Consider the following 15,401-nt stretch of genomic DNA (forward strand, 5'->3'; position numbering starts at 1 on the left):
ATCTTGGAGGTATATAAATGCAATTTCATTTATGGTCCTTGGGATCATAGTTAGCGTTATCTCACATTTTTTTTTCCATTTTACCTTTATTAGGTTGCTTTGAAGTTTGAGCATCGAACCAGCAAGGGATGCAACTATGGTCCTCCACATGAGTGGCAAGTGTACAAGTGCGTGTTGGATTCTCTCTCTCTCTTCTTTCTTACTATTTTTTTAATATTCTTCTGAGTTGTAACGTGAAATCGACATGTTTATTTTGTTGTGAGCAGCACCTTGGGTGGTAGTCATGGAGTCCCTAGAGTACATTTCAAAGGGAGGCAAGGAGACTATTATGTTATGGTATTTGGATCTCTCCCCTTTTACTTCTCTCCTTTTTAATTTTTTCTCTGGTCAGTATCATTGATTGTACATCTTTTTTTTTCTATGGCCTCAGGTTATGGACATACTCGGGCCGAGCTTATGGGATATATGGAATACTTCAGGGCAAGCGTGAGTATCCATTATAGATTTCCTGCCTCTTCCATTAATAAATAACTAATGTAGTTTTTTTTTTCTTATACATGATTATCCAAACTTTATATGGTTTCCAGTATGACTGCCCTAATGATTCCTTTCCTTTTCTCTTTACAGAATGTCCTCAGAAATGGTAGCTTGCATTGCTGTTGAATCACTTTCCATCCTTGAAAAGATGCATGCAAAAGGGTTTGTCCTTGAACTTTGTTTTGTTATTGTATTTATCTTGGTTCACAGAGGTTCCTTTTAACATCTGTTTGAGCTTCTGCACCTCTAAGTTACTATGTTTATCTTTGTTTACTAACTTAACAAGTCATGATTTGCTTCGGTTTCAGCTATGTGCATGGTGATGTTAAGCCAGAAAATTTCTTACTTGGCCAGCCTTCAACGCCTCAAGAGAAAAAGCTGTTTCTTGTTGATTTGGGACTAGGTTGGTTGATTTCATTCTCTCTGTGATTTTCGTTTTTAGGTGCTTAGTTACATTTCTCATATTATTAACTAACTTTTCCAGCAACAAAGTGGAGAGAAGGTGGTGGTAGCGGACAACATGTTGAATATGATCAACGTCCCGATATGTTTAGGTAAGAATTTTCCAACTGTTGCTCTGATTTCTATATTCCCTCTTATTACTCTCTTCTTGAATATTTCTCTCCTTGATTTTGTAGGGGGACAGTTAGATACGCAAGTGCACATGCTCACTTAGGGAGAACTGCTAGCAGAAGGGATGATCTTGAATCATTGGCATATACACTGATTTTCCTTCACCGGGGTCGATTGCCATGGCAAGGATATCAGGTACTGCAGACCGATCTTTTTGTTTTGTAGAATGATTTTATGTTATAGCATGCTTCTTTCTTTGCTAATCCCTTATCTTGCTTAATTTTTGCAGGGAGATAACAAGTCATTCCTCGTTTGCAAAAAGAAGATGGCAACATCGCCGGATATGCTTTGTTGTTTCTGTCCCCCTCCTTTCAAGCAGTTTCTTGAGATTGTGGTAAATATGAAATTTGACGAGGAACCTAACTACGGGAAGTTAGTATCTCTGTTTCAAGAGCTCTTGGGGGAAAATCCAGCAATTAGGCCCATAAACACAGAGGGTGCTCAAAAGGTGACGTTTTCATCCTGTTCCTCTTTGCTTTTGTTTCTTGTTTTGTAGTCACCTTGGAGTTATTGTTTGACACGTCTTTTATTTGTTTTTTGGTTGTAGATCATTTTTCAAGTTGGACAGAAGCGAGGTAGGTTAAGCATTGGGGAAGAAGAAGATGATGCCCCTAGGAAAAAAGTCCGCCTAGGTGTCCCTGCAACGCAATGGATATCGATTTACAATGCCAGGCAACCAATGAAGCAGAGGTAAAATTTCTTCTGTGACTGGGAATGCGTTTGTGTGTCTAGTGTTTTCTCGGTTAAATAGAACTTCAATTTTTGACTTCAGTATGTCTGTATTGAACTCAATTTTGTGCTAAGAATCTACGTTTGCAAGCAGGTATCATTACAATGTGGCTGATACAAGACTGGCGCAGCATATTGAGAGAGGTACCGCAGATGGGTTGTTAATAAGCTGTGTATCATCATGTTCGAATCTATGGGCATTAATAATGGATGCTGGAACTGGCTTCACAAACCAAGTCTACGAACTCTCTCCTGTCTTCTTGCATAAGGTTTGTCCAATGTTACTTTGTTATTAATTATTTATTAGGTCTGTGTTTTGTCAAGAGGATTGATCTTATGTGAGAATAAACTCTGTTCTGTTTCAGGAATGGATAATGGAACAGTGGGAGAAGAATTACTATATAAGTTCAATTGCTGGTGCAGCCAATGGAAGCTCCTTAGTTGTCATGTCAAAAGGTCTATTCACTTTTTGAAAACCTTTATTCATGGATGTTTACCAATGACTATGGCTATCTCTTTAGCATGAGAACCATTGATGGCTTATTCGGTGTTTTGTTTTAAATTGGGTATTGAAAGGCACGGCGTTTACACAACAGTCTTACAAAGTAAGCGATTCATTTCCATTCAAGTGGATAAACAAGAAGTGGAGAGAAGGCTTCCATGTAACCTCTATGGCAACAGCTGGAACTCGATGGGGTGTTGTTATGTCCCGCAATTCTGGCTACAGTGAACAGGTTAGGCTTCAGTGGTTCTCTGCTTGTAATGTCTTTCTTCCTCTATCGTTTTGATTTTATGTTTCATAAACTGACCATTTAATCTCTCTCTCCAGGTTGTTGAATTGGATTTTCTGTATCCGAGTGAAGGCATTCACAGGCGTTGGGATGGTGGATTCAGAATCACATCAACAGCAGCAACAACCGATCAAGCTGCTCTAATCCTAAGCATCCCACGGCGTAGGCTGGTCGATGAGACACAAGAGACACTGCGTACCTCTCAATTCCCCAGCACACATGTCAAGGTGAGTAGAGTAAAAGATTACTTTCTCTCTTCCCATGAATATTACCTGAGACCTTGTGCATTGTTTTTACCTTCTGTTCCACAGGAAAAATGGGGGAAGAATCTCTACCTTGCATCATTAAGCTATGGGCGAACTGTATCTTAAAACCTTGAGAAGCTTCTGTTGTGAAGTAGTGAAGACATAATCACTTATTTAACTTGACATTTCCCTTTAAAACTGCTATTTATTTTTTGTACCAAGAGGTTATTTTGTTGCAAGTATAATATATTATTACAAGGATTCACAAAAAGAAAAAGATACTGTATTCTTCAATGTTCTCTCCATACACGACCTGAAATCTTCAACTTCAGTTGCTTGCTGTTTGTATTGTCAGCAGAGAAGAATAAAGCTAACTTGCGAGTGATGATCAAGCCGTCTTGGCTGTCACGGACCGTCTTGTGACTGTCACGAATGCTTCTAGGCACGCCTTGCCATGTCATCTTTCTACCATTGCCATTGACTTCCAAAGTGTAGCTGAAGCTAGTCGCTTCCTCTTCGTCTCCCATGAATTGCATGAAAGCTATGTACATGGGCGTCTTCTTAAGGTGGAATGCTTCAAAGTGTAAGCAGAATTGTCGACCGTAACAATCCAGAAGCTGTCCGGGAAAGAGAATTAACAAAGCGGCAAAGAGGAACACAATATTGAGTAATATAACTTACAGTTAACATCCGAGTAGCATGATGATAATGTTTAGGATTATGATGGACATATCGATGACTGAAACACCGCCCATCATGCATTTCAACATGATGATCATTCCTTAGATGCTCAAGCAGACATTGAATATCTCCTGTGACTGTACACTTGGATCCACAGTAGGGACAATTATACGGTTTTTCCTTATCAGTGATGACCTCTCTTGTATGGTGGTCAATGGAACACTACAATAAGTTTTGTGTTAGTACAATGTCTTAATACAGATTATAGAGGAAGTCTGATCTGTACATACCGGGAAATCGAGCAACTCATTGACCTGACATTCAATCTGAAGGTCATTGATTGGAGGTTCCATTTCGCATGAATCACGAGGCAAGTGATGAAAGTGAAAAGAGGAGAAGGGTGTATGAATGTATGTTACGTATGTATGTACAATAACCACACCACATACATACGTTTACCTTGTTTTAAGTTTCAGCTTTCAATGATTGAAGAGAACGTGAAGTAAATGGTGAAATATAAGAGTTGGCTCCGGAGATTGCGTGAAAGAGCTTGATTTTAGGGGAGAAAATAATACAAACAAAAACCATATAGTATATGACTTGTGGCTGAAACTACAATTTTGTCAAGGTTATTGGTAACACGACACCATGAGTTGTCATACCATGTATCCAATTGGGTCTTGCAAGTTGTAAGTAACCATCAGTTTCAGATGCCATGTGGACAAATGACTCTTAACAAAATCAAATTATTGCATTTTATTAAAACCAAGAGGCAAAATACTGATTGATCATCTTTTAATCAGTCATGTTTTTTTTTTTACAAGAACACAAATCAGCCATGGTTAAAAAGTAAAAGACATTGCATGAGAACAAGACAAATTCCAAATATCAAAAAAATCTTGTTCTTTAACAATTAACATTGTTATTAACCAAAACTTTGGAAATTGTTCTTATTCACTTTTTAGATAAAAGAAAACAGAATTTTGAAAAAAAAAGAGAACTTATCATCAATTATAAATATTTCATAATATTAGTATCAACAAAATGAACACAAAAAACAAACTTTTTTTTTCAGCAAACTAAATTCACAGACATTTTATTTTCTTAACACATAAAAACAAACTAAACTCACTGACATTTTATTTTCTTAATATAAAACTAGAGTACCACAAAATAATTGAACATATAATTACATAAAACTCTTATACTAGTCTTTTCATCATATCCATATAGTACTCTTGAAAACTTGAAACACACTAGCAGAACACCTTTTACATGTAAATCACCCTTAGGGGTGGGCAAATAAACCGAACCCAAAAATCCGAACCGAATCCGATCCGATAAAATTGAATCCGAACCTATCCGAACCCGACATAAATATCGAATGGATCTTGTTTTTTGGTATTTCGGGTTATGGATATTACCCGAACCGAATCCGAATCTAAATGGATATCCGATAGAACCCGAAACTTTCAAAACCCTAAAAAGATCTATACCAAACATAATCTCAATTAATAATATGTATTCAAAATACATTAAAGTATATTGAACATCTGAAATATTTATCTATTACATAAAGGTTGGTGGTTCTAATACATAAAGATTGATGATTAAAGGTGGCTGTTGAATTTTAAAATATTTAGATTTAGATTTAGATTTAGATTTTATTTTCAATAAAAAATGTTTTTCATTTTATGAGGTCGTAGTTTTCGTTTTATGATTTCCCTTTCGTTTGATTTTGAATTATCATGATTGATGTTCCTTTCTTATTTTTAAATCGATTTTACTTATGTTTTGGTTACAAAAATATACAAATTAGGTATTCGAAACCAAGACAAACCAATTTTACTTATGTTTTGGTTACAAAGTAGGTATAAATCAGATATTTTTAAACCGAAGAACCGATTGGTACCTGAACCCGAAAGTACATTGGGTTGTACCAGTTCTTTGAAGATTTACTAATCCCGACCCGAATCTGGTAGAATCCGAACCGGTCCCAAACTGAACTTTTAAATAATCCGAATGAAACTGATTTTGATAAACCCGAAAAATCGAAACCCGATTAGATAAAACCGAAAACCGATTGGGACCCCGAATGCCCACGCCTAATCACCTTACTCTCAGAGATGTAAGGGAGGAGCATCTCCTCTACCAAACCCCGCGTCTAAGATTCGATAAACGGGCTACATAAATAAGGGCCTACCATATAAGGCCCATTGGGTTATTACTTAACATAAGTGTGTATATAAATGTGATTAAGAAAATGGAGGATGCAGATATGTTGCATATCATTATTGACATAACCAAAGAGGCCCATATACAAAGTGGTGTAATGTTGAAGATAGAGAGAACATGCAAATGTTAATGATGTAGGGTCATTGTCTCTCCATTTCATCGCACTATGAAAACGATGACATTTCGCCTCGATTCATATTATGTTGTTTCACATGGCCTTTCAACATCTCTCTACTCACATGTCATTTACTTTGTGATCCATTTCTGTGATAAATTCAAACATAAAAGATCTTAAACCTCTTACCCATCTAACGGTCGATCTCTTTATATATTTCTCAGAAAAAAATCTCTTTATATACTCTGGTTTCTGATATACCAAACATCAGGTAATAATGTGTGAAGTAAAATAACAATGGTTAAAACCAGGTGACTTTGATTAGAACATAGGTTTCTGATCATGTGTGTTCATGCGTCTACACGCATAGTCATAGATCGTATATGATGACTGGACCAGGTGGGTTTATGCAGGTGCCTGTATAAAGTGTAATGGTTTTAATGCGCAGAAGTTGAAAGTATAGTTGTAATGATTGTTGAATAAGATACCTATTCATGCTAATAGTTGTACACTTTGGACCTGCATGGCTACGAAAAAGGTGGTTGCAGCAACTAGATGCTCGAAAATGGCACGCAGTGGACCTCATTTTTCATTGTTCGTACAATTGTTTAACGTCATGAACTATACATGTGGCCACGTTAACGTGTTTGGGTGTGTATATACCGTGATGCGTACTGAACCACCTTATTATTATGAAAGATTGTTGTTTCAAATGTTACTCTCTTTAGCTTTAATTAATTGTCGAAAGACCTTAAGAAAATGGTGGAGGTCCTGGTACAATAATTAATTACACGTAACATTTGTTTATTGACTTTTACACAAAATGGAGTAATAAATGTATGTCACGGTTCTGGAGAGATTTAATGCAATTTTCCTCGGAATTGAAGAATCCATTAGCAAAATCAATACGCAACCTCGGAAGAAACATAGTTTTTATGACGGTAAAGACAATTCATTATGTCAGTGTCATTATGAAAATGAAAACACTAGTATAGTAGCTACAGAATCCAGGGTTCTTGCGTGTTTCTGTGGGATGCACAAAAATAAATTACTTTTTAAATTATTTACTGAAATTTCTTGTAAGTTTGCTTGGTTTATTTTTTTTTCCGTGAATGATTTTTATTATAATAAACGGGCCAAGCCTAGAGTTAAGCCGAAGTCCAAATACATGGTCTACAGACCTACGACCGAAAACCCACATTACAAACGATAAACCGAAAACACTAACCGGCCTCGAGGCCCAAACCCAAAGTCAACCAAACCATGCGTCTAGCGAGTCGAGGAGACTTGTCACGTGTATGGATCTGAATAGAAACTGCGACACGCGTCGCAATCCGCCTCAACTCGACCGCTCCGAGCACATCTCACCGGCTCTCAACCAAACCGAACCTGCGTTTCATCGGAGCTCGGAGACAAGCAAAGCCTCCGACAAACCCATCACCGTTCACACCGCTTTGTCTTCACGTCAGAGAAATCATCGACATCTCAAGGTTTCCTCCGACTTTGAACCACTTCACATCCTGGACAAGCGAGAACCACAAACTTCTTTCCTTGTACGCCGTCACAATTGCCGGAGATCTTCAACGTCTACCGCGCAACCAACAGTCGTACCACAAACATCCATCTTTCCGATAATCAAACTAACCATAAACCAAATCGAACTACTAATCTTACCCCAAAAAACTCAGGGATCTTGAACGGCAGCAAGGAACTTTGGAAGCCTCCTCTCTCCGTGAACAAAGCCGGCGAAGGCGGAAGTTAAGAAAACTCCCCTTCCCGGAGACTAAAGCGGCGAAGATGAATCTGAGCAAGCCTCCACTTTCCGCAGATAAACCGGCGACGACGGAGCTAGGTTAGCCTCTTTCTCCCGGGGCACAGAAAAACCGAGCAAGCAAACCGCGCTCTCTCCAACTGCAACCTTCCCTTGAACGCGTCGTTACTCCAAAGGTCGAGCCACCATTAACGGAGATTGCGAAATCAGAGCTCGGACAAGGCGCTCTAGGTTAGGACGGCGAAGCAGAAACGCAAGAAGACGCGAAAAAAACAGAGCACAACTATAAAAGAGAAGAAGGGCTCCGGCGACGGCACGGACGCTCACGCGCCGTCCGTACGCCGAATCCAAATCACAGATCTACTTTTTCTTTCTAAACTCTCTCTCTCTTTTGCTGTGGCAAATACTCCTATTGCTTGGTTTGTTTCTACTGAATTAAATATGTATAAAAAAGAATTAAATATGTAAGTCAGTAAGTGGAATTAATTTATTTGACGAGTTTTTTTTTATTTGGAGCTGAGAGCTACGGATTGAGATAGTTTACTGACTATTTTAGGGATTATTTTATTTTGTGTGTTTGAATGAAAAAAAACACAAAACATAATTTTCCTTGTCAAAATGATTTAAAAAACGAGACAAAAAATCATTAGCACTTTTTAATTATCATGGAATGTTTTGGTAAGATAATTATCATGGAAGTTATAGACCTTATGTCATCTCACATAGGTAAAATTTTTTTTTGTCAACCAGGTAAAATTCTTAAAAGTTCAATTTAAGAAGGTAATATTTTGTACTAAGAATGTTTGAATCCAATACACAAAAGAATAATCCAATTGCATTACACTAGGCCACCAACAATTCGATAGAGGAGAAGACAAAAACAAAGAGAACAATACTGCACATATATTTGGTTTACCCAACCATACTTAAAATTTTTAAAGATTAATGGTGTAGTTCCAAATACAACTGATGGCTCGCTAACATTCTCCTACATACATAGATTACGAGTTAGCGATTAAATTTAGGGTCATTGTCTCGAAACAATTGATGTAGGACCGGCTAGTTAACTATCCAAACAACACGACGAAGACGACCAAACAACTTCAATATTAAAACGTGCATGTAAAAAAATACCCCGCACGATGCACACTATTTCAAAAATTCAAATAGAGACTAGGTTTTTTTTTATAAGTAAAAAATAGAGACTAGTTTTACCATGATAAATAAAAAATAGAAACTGTTTAACCATAAAAATAGAGACTAGTATTAGAGCATTTCCAACCCATTGCTATTTTCATCTCTATAATAACATTTAGAGGTGAAATTACTCCAACCTACCTCTATTTCTTTCTCTATAATAGAGATCTCTATTTTTTCCTCTATTTATAGAGAAAAAATAAGCATTCCTCTATTTTTTACTCTATAAAATAGATATTGCTATTATAGAGAAATACATTAGAGTATATCTCACCTCTATTATAGAGTTCCTCTATTTTAGAGGTGAAAATAGCAAAATACATTGGAGATGGTCTTACCATGATAAGTAAAAAATAGAGACTATTATTTTTTTTGATAAAATAGAGACTAGTTTTACCACGAAAGTTGAGTAGTCATAGCGATTAGTTATAAGTTATAACCTCTAAGTATTATCGAGTTGGGTGTACATCACACATGCTCATGCCTTCATTTACCCCAAGCTAAAGTCACCCGTCACCAAAGTTGTTGCTTCTGTAGAGACTCTGCTTTTTTCTTCTTAAGAATTCTTAATTTTTTTTTTGTCAACCTTAAGAATTCTTAATTTATGCATAATATTATACAAAAACGTATATAGTTGTCGGCATAAAAGAAACATTAAAAATAATACTAATATACTCCAGTTATTAATAGCGTGTGGGTGGTAGTGTGACTGGAGGAGATTGATTGAAGCTTTGACGGCATTGGCCGCCGTTGACGATGTGCCTCGCGACGGTGACAGAGCTTACTAAACGTCTGGGACCCATTAACTTAAAAGTATGCGACGCTTAACGAAACTAATCGTCTCAGCTAATCAAAACTCTATTGATTCAAACAAACTAAGTCCCCAAATCATTAGAATAATTAATCAATTAATTTTTTTATTCAGAGATATCGTTGGATTAACCATCGTGGAATCCTTGTTATGAAGGAGGACCACACGATCTAAATATTTGAATTTAATTTCAAAATATTGTAATAAGGAAAAGAGTTAAAATTGTGAAACTAGAGAGATTAGAGGGCTGGTTGGGATTGGACGGGTCCACGAGGGTTTACTACATGACACCGAGACTGAACTGGCTACCTGTGATTGTGCTCTGTTCATTACTTATTTACTTACACATATTTTGGACCATTTCTTTTCTTATTTTCTATTGTCTCTTACATTACACATTAGCACTACTTTTAATTAACATTACACATTAGCACTAACTTCTTTATTTTCTATATAGTCCGATCCGATCTATTCTCCATTTATTTGAATTCTGCAAAGTCTTTTTATATTATAATTTATAAAGAAGATATGTGCCTTGATTATATTTGAATGGTTTGTAAATAATATTAAGATTGACGTAGTTAATTATATTAACTTACAGCATCTAAGAAGACAGTTTATTTTATTTTAAAAGCATTTGATAAGACTTGTCGGCTGTGTCTACGTATTTGTTTGGAAAACCACGTTAGAGGTAGAGACTGCGTCTGATTAAAATTTGTCATTTGTAACTACGTTGATTCATTTACCGAGGTCTGTCGTCGAGAGGGTTGATATGAGATCTAACATATATGGTCACAAAGCTACACCTACAAAATTTAAATTCAAACTAAAGAGCTCTTAACTTTTTTGTCAACAAAAGAGCTCTTATTTAATACTATAGTACTACTAACAAATGCTAACAACTGATAAAGGAGGAAAAAGATAAAGAACAAAATGGTTATGATCTTCCAGTTCGAGCAATTTTCAAACTAAGGAATCTCAAATTCATTTCCAAAAATGAAATTATCTTGGATATATTTATAAGTATTTGAATGACATCTTTATTTAATGTTACCGTTATATTTCTTCTGATATCTCAAATAAATATACTACTGTCAAATTTTCACACTTACAAGTTAGAAGACATGAATTAGTTATATATATAAATACTAGAATTTACAAGTAAAACAAGTTTTTTAAAAAAAGTTTTTTCAGAGATTAATTAATGACTCTAATAATCCCCACAAATTTTAAGTTATCTTTCATAAAATTTGAATCTTCGCTCCCCAAAAATTACAAAACCAACATATTTGTGGAACAATAGAGAAAATTTTAAATTCTACAGTTTGAGATTAGGTTCTATTTGATATCTAATGCTAAAAGGAAACTAATTATCCAAATGCAGTAGCTTTGTTTGGTCAAAGAAGAATGATAAAACTAATAAAACAAAATTTACTATAAAATAGAGAAACTCTATTATAGAGGTGGATTTGCTCTAATGTATGCCTCTATAATAGAGTTTTTCTATTTTAGAGGAAAATATAGAGGAATTCTATTTTTTATCTCTATATTTAGAGATGGAAATAGCATATCTCTATATTTTCCTCTATAAATAGAGAAACTCTATTATAGAGGAATACATTGGAGCAAATCCACCTCTATAATAGAGTTTCTCTATTTTAGAGGAAAATATAAAGATTAAAATAGAGGTGAGTTGGAGATGGTCTAACCAATGTTTGGATTAAAACTTAACTTTTAGCTGAAATAATTCAGAATTTCAAACTAAATCATATTATTATAAGAATGTTTATTTTTAAATAGGGAAAAGACATGATATTTGTATTTTTGTATGAAATCATGAAAAGTGTGAGCAAGGACTGGATAAAACACAACAGATATTATTAGTATAATAACTAATGAGCAGAGGAGAGCTTGATTAATAGTAGAGTACTAAAAGAATAAGATAGTGGGTTGGTACTAGAGAGACATAAGTTGAGAAACCAGACTGAGAGAGAGACTTAGCCAGTGTGTCAAAACCCAAAACCCTAACAAGAAAGATAAAAGAAAAAAACAAGAAGCTGTGCTTTGATAGTGAAAGGAGAGACGAAGCTTGAAAGACAAACAAAAAAATCAATTAGCTTCTTCTGGTAATATCATTTTCATGCGAGGTCTCACTCACTCCATCATCATCATGATCATCTCTCTCTCTCTCTTTACTTATTTTGGTTGAATCGTTTTCATGATGTTGAAATTCATGTGAGAGCTTTAAGCTAAGTGAACGCATTATTAATTTTCTTCTTCTTCCTCTGGCAGTCTGGTAAATAACTCAGTATATTAAATATGTATCTATTGGCTGTTATAATTGGTTTCATTTGAGGTTTTAATATCTATCCAATTGGCATTCTTTTTTTTTTTTCTTTTAATTCTTTACTTACAAATCTTCAGTTTCATTATCGTTGTGCATTGCAGGTTGAATTTTGAAGTTGGGACAGCTTTTCTCAAGTCTCTGCTTACTGAGAGAGGATTTTGCTGTTTTTAAGTTGGTTTGTTGCTGGAGGCTGTAATAAGCTGTTGACTCAGTGATTTAGTAAAAAGGAAGAAGATTCTTCTGAGTGATTGGGTTGGAATTTTGAGAACATAGGTACCCTACCCTTATCTTTGGGGGTTGAAAATGAGTAGAGTACCGAAGCGAGGGAAGCAGGCTTCTCCTGTAGTGTCTGATGGTGCTAAAAAGGTTATAGTTGCTGTTAAAGCGTCTAGGGAGATTCCAAAGACAGCTTTGATTTGGGCTTTGACTCATGTTGTTCACCCTGGGGATTGCATTACCCTCATTGTTGTTGTTGTCCCTTCTCACAACTCAGGTATGTTGATCCAAGCCCTTCTCAATGGTTTCTCTCTGTTTATACTTATTTGCTTTCTGATGAAATGTGTAGGAAGAAGAAAGCTTTGGGGTTTCACTAGGAGTTTCCCTATGTTTGCTGGAGACTGTGCAAGTAGTGGTCACCGGAAATCACATTCTATAGCACTACCAGAGATCAAGAGTGGTCTCACTGACACTTGTTCCCAACTGATTCTCCAGCTTCATGATGTCTATGATCCTGATAAGGTTTGCTGCTCTCTAGACTCTAGTCAAGCTATGATGATCCCCTGTTCCTCATTCTATTTTCTTGTGATTTTTTTTTATAGATAAATGTGAAGATTAAGATTGTTTCTGGATCACCCTGTGGAGCAGTTGCTGCTGAGTCTAAGAAAGCACAAGCAAACTGGGTTGTACTAGACAAGTACTAATCTACTTTCATCACATATGATGGCTTGATCAGTTCATATATATACTTCCACCAACTTACATTGTGCTGTGTGGTTTGTTTTACAGACACCTCAAGAACGAAGAGAAACGATGTATGGATGAACTGCAATGTAACATTGTGGTGATGAAGCGTTCCCAAGCCAAAGTTCTACGCTTAAACTTGGTTGGATCTCCTAGGAAGGATGCTGAGAAAGAGGCTCGTTTACCACCAACTGCAGGATCTGAAAAACACACAAAGGGATCGTTAGATTCTGAGAGAGGACTACCTGTAACTCCTACTAGCAGCAGCCCTGAGCTAGGGACACCATTCACAAGCACAGAAGCTGGGACTTCATCAGTGTCTAGCTCTGACCACGGAACTTCACCTTTCTTCACTTTGGGAACGAGTGGTTACATGAAGAAGGATGGTGCATTGGTCATCAAGGAGAATGATGATGATTCAGAGAGTGATGAAAGTCAATCACTAGCGTCCACAAGTATGAGATTCCAGCCATGGATATCAGAATATATCAGCACGCATCGACATTCATCTCAGGAGGTGCTTGAGAAGTTCTCTAAGCTAGATGTAGAAGCTGGTTTGTCGTCTAGTCAAAGGATTGATCTACCTGGTCCACCTCCTCTTTGCTCTATCTGCCAGCACAAGGCCCCTGTATTTGGTAAACCACCGAGAGTGTTTTCATATGCCGAGTTGGAGCTTGCAACATGCGGCTTTTCAAGGGCTAACTTCTTGGCCGAAGGTGGATACGGATCTGTTCATCGAGGTGTACTACCGGAAGGGCAAGTAGTTGCAGTAAAGCAACACAGACTAGCGAGTTGCCAAGGAGATGTAGAGTTTTGCTCCGAAGTGGAAGTTCTCAGCTGTGCTCAGCACAGGAACGTTGTGATGCTGATTGGTTTCTGCATTGAAGACAGCAGAAGGCTCTTGGTTTATGAATACATATGCAATGGTTCGCTTGACTCTCATCTATACGGTAAAAGTTGCCTTTAAATTTCCATTTGTGCTTCTTTGTGGTGGAAACTGTTTTAGCTCAGTATCAAGGTTTTATATACAGGTCGCAAAAGGGAGACACTGGAGTGGGCAGCACGGCAAAAGATTGCTGTTGGAGCTGCAAGAGGTCTTAGGTATCTACACGAAGAATGCAGAGTTGGCTGTATTGTCCATAGAGACATGCGTCCTAACAACATCCTCATCACTCATGATAATGAGCCATTGGTATATATATATAAATATGGCCTTTACTCGTTTATTGTCTCATATGTTCTTGAACCTAAGGCTCTCTTGTTTTAAATTGTATTAGGTTGGAGACTTTGGTCTAGCGAGATGGCAGCCTGATGGGGAACTAGGTGTAGAAACACGAGTGATAGGAACGTTTGGGTGAGAACATCAACGAAAGCTATATTTTACTTACTGGAACTTGAACTATCTTTATCTGTACTTTGTTCTTGTTGCAGCTATTTAGCTCCAGAGTATGCTCAAAGCGGACATATAACTGAAAAAGCGGATGTGTACTCGTTCGGGGTTGTTTTAGTTGAGCTAGTCACTGGCCGCAAAGCCATTGACATTACTATGCCAAAGGGACAGCAATGCCTCACTGAATGGGTAATGAATTCACATCTAAACTATTCAGCAAAGTAGTGGTAATGATGCTAATTGGTTGTTCTTGTTATATTAGGCACGTCCGCTACTAGAAGAATATGCGGTGGAGGAACTTATTGATCAGAGGCTTGGTGACCGTTTTGTAGAAAGTGAGGTTATTTGTATGATTCACGCAGCTTCGTTGTGCATACGTAGAGATCCACATTTGAGACCACGCATGTCTCAGGTAATCAAAAGTAACCTTTGAGATCACTTGTCTGAAGATGGGTAATATACTAAAAAAGGTTTGGTCAATAAATGAAGGTGCTGCGTATACTGGAAGGAGATATGATCATGGATGGGAACTACGCATCATCTCCAGGTTCAGAGGCAGATCAATACAGCAGCGGTCAGCTAAGGAATGATGGGTGGGATATGTTCAGTGAAACGGCAAGACTAGCTATACGGGAGAGGGAAAGAGGTCAGAGGCTGGAACTAAACCATATTAAGTAAAATCACATAACTGTTTCTTTTGAAAAGTTTAGTTGATAAGGGTATTGAGTAAAGTCCCCTGTTTTCTCAGTAATGTGCTTCTAAGCTGGCAAGAGAGCTATTTTGACCCTTTTTTTGTTTGTATAGTGGGGTCAGATGCAAACACAGTTGCTAAATATGATATCAAGGGGTTTGAAATTGTTTTTGGTACATGTTAGTTATTAGAAAGAACAAAACAACAAGAGGCTTTTGTCATCTTATGAATTTGAATTACTGGTTTTTTGAGAGTGGACAGAGAGGGA

General features: G+C 36.9%; 3 protein-coding genes across 3 annotated transcripts in view; 2 read left to right on the forward strand and 1 right to left on the reverse strand.

Moving 5' to 3' along the window:
- The window catches only part of LOC130495271 (casein kinase 1-like protein HD16), a gene marked incomplete in the record, with an annotated part of 3,521 nt that extends 292 nt beyond the window's left edge, over window positions 1-3,229 (forward strand). The window contains 14 exon segments of the mRNA XM_056986785.1: window positions 94-167; window positions 267-336; window positions 431-486; window positions 628-699; window positions 846-940; window positions 1,022-1,091; window positions 1,176-1,305; window positions 1,400-1,618; window positions 1,718-1,860; window positions 1,994-2,168; window positions 2,265-2,355; window positions 2,476-2,633; window positions 2,729-2,917; window positions 3,002-3,229. Coding sequence (XP_056842765.1) covers window positions 94-167; window positions 267-336; window positions 431-486; window positions 628-699; window positions 846-940; window positions 1,022-1,091; window positions 1,176-1,305; window positions 1,400-1,618; window positions 1,718-1,860; window positions 1,994-2,168; window positions 2,265-2,355; window positions 2,476-2,633; window positions 2,729-2,917; window positions 3,002-3,061 — 1,602 coding nt within the window.
- Window positions 3,056-4,369, reverse strand: LOC130495272 (probable inactive E3 ubiquitin-protein ligase SINAT6). Its single transcript, XM_056986786.1, has 3 exons — window positions 3,907-4,369; window positions 3,617-3,838; window positions 3,056-3,552 (listed from the first exon to the last, which is right to left on the reverse strand). Exons 1-3 carry the CDS (start codon window positions 3,967-3,969, stop codon window positions 3,226-3,228), a joined length of 612 nt encoding a protein of 203 aa, XP_056842766.1. The 5' UTR covers window positions 3,970-4,369; the 3' UTR covers window positions 3,056-3,225.
- Window positions 4,370-12,072: 7,703 nt separating this feature from the next.
- LOC108830453 (inactive protein kinase SELMODRAFT_444075) lies at window positions 12,073-15,309 on the forward strand. The gene is made up of 9 exons (XM_018604051.2): window positions 12,073-12,585; window positions 12,658-12,830; window positions 12,911-13,005; window positions 13,098-14,002; window positions 14,084-14,244; window positions 14,330-14,406; window positions 14,484-14,631; window positions 14,705-14,854; window positions 14,932-15,309. The coding sequence occupies exons 1-9, from the start codon at window positions 12,396-12,398 to the stop codon at window positions 15,118-15,120; spliced, it is 2,088 nt and encodes a 695-aa protein (XP_018459553.1). The 5' UTR covers window positions 12,073-12,395; the 3' UTR covers window positions 15,121-15,309.
- The last annotated feature ends 92 nt before the right edge of the window (window positions 15,310-15,401 follow it).

The sequence above is a fragment of the Raphanus sativus genome, chromosome 5, assembly GCF_000801105.2.
Source record: "Raphanus sativus cultivar WK10039 chromosome 5, ASM80110v3, whole genome shotgun sequence".
Taxonomy (NCBI): Eukaryota; Viridiplantae; Streptophyta; class Magnoliopsida; order Brassicales; family Brassicaceae; genus Raphanus; species Raphanus sativus.

What these genes read in the sequence shown, in the direction of transcription:
- LOC108830453 (XM_018604051.2), top strand. Translation starts at nt 12,396, where the DNA reads ATGAGTAGAGTACCGAAGCGAGGGAAGCAGGCTTCTCCTGTAGTGTCT. An exon ending in CGAGTGATAGGAACGTTTGG is followed by an intron (nt 14,407 to 14,483) that starts GTGAGAACATCA and finishes TTCTTGTTGCAG; the next exon opens with CTATTTAGCTCCAGAGTATG. An exon ending in TGAGACCACGCATGTCTCAG is followed by an intron (nt 14,855 to 14,931) that starts GTAATCAAAAGT and finishes CAATAAATGAAG; the next exon opens with GTGCTGCGTATACTGGAAGG.
- LOC130495272 (XM_056986786.1), bottom strand. Translation starts at nt 3,969, where the DNA reads ATGGAACCTCCAATCAATGACCTTCAGATTGAATGTCAGGTCAATGAG. An exon ending in ATGAGTTGCTCGATTTCCCG is followed by an intron (nt 3,839 to 3,906) that starts GTATGTACAGAT and finishes AACTTATTGTAG; the next exon opens with TGTTCCATTGACCACCATAC. An exon ending in ATGCTACTCGGATGTTAACT is followed by an intron (nt 3,553 to 3,616) that starts GTAAGTTATATT and finishes TTTCCCGGACAG; the next exon opens with CTTCTGGATTGTTACGGTCG.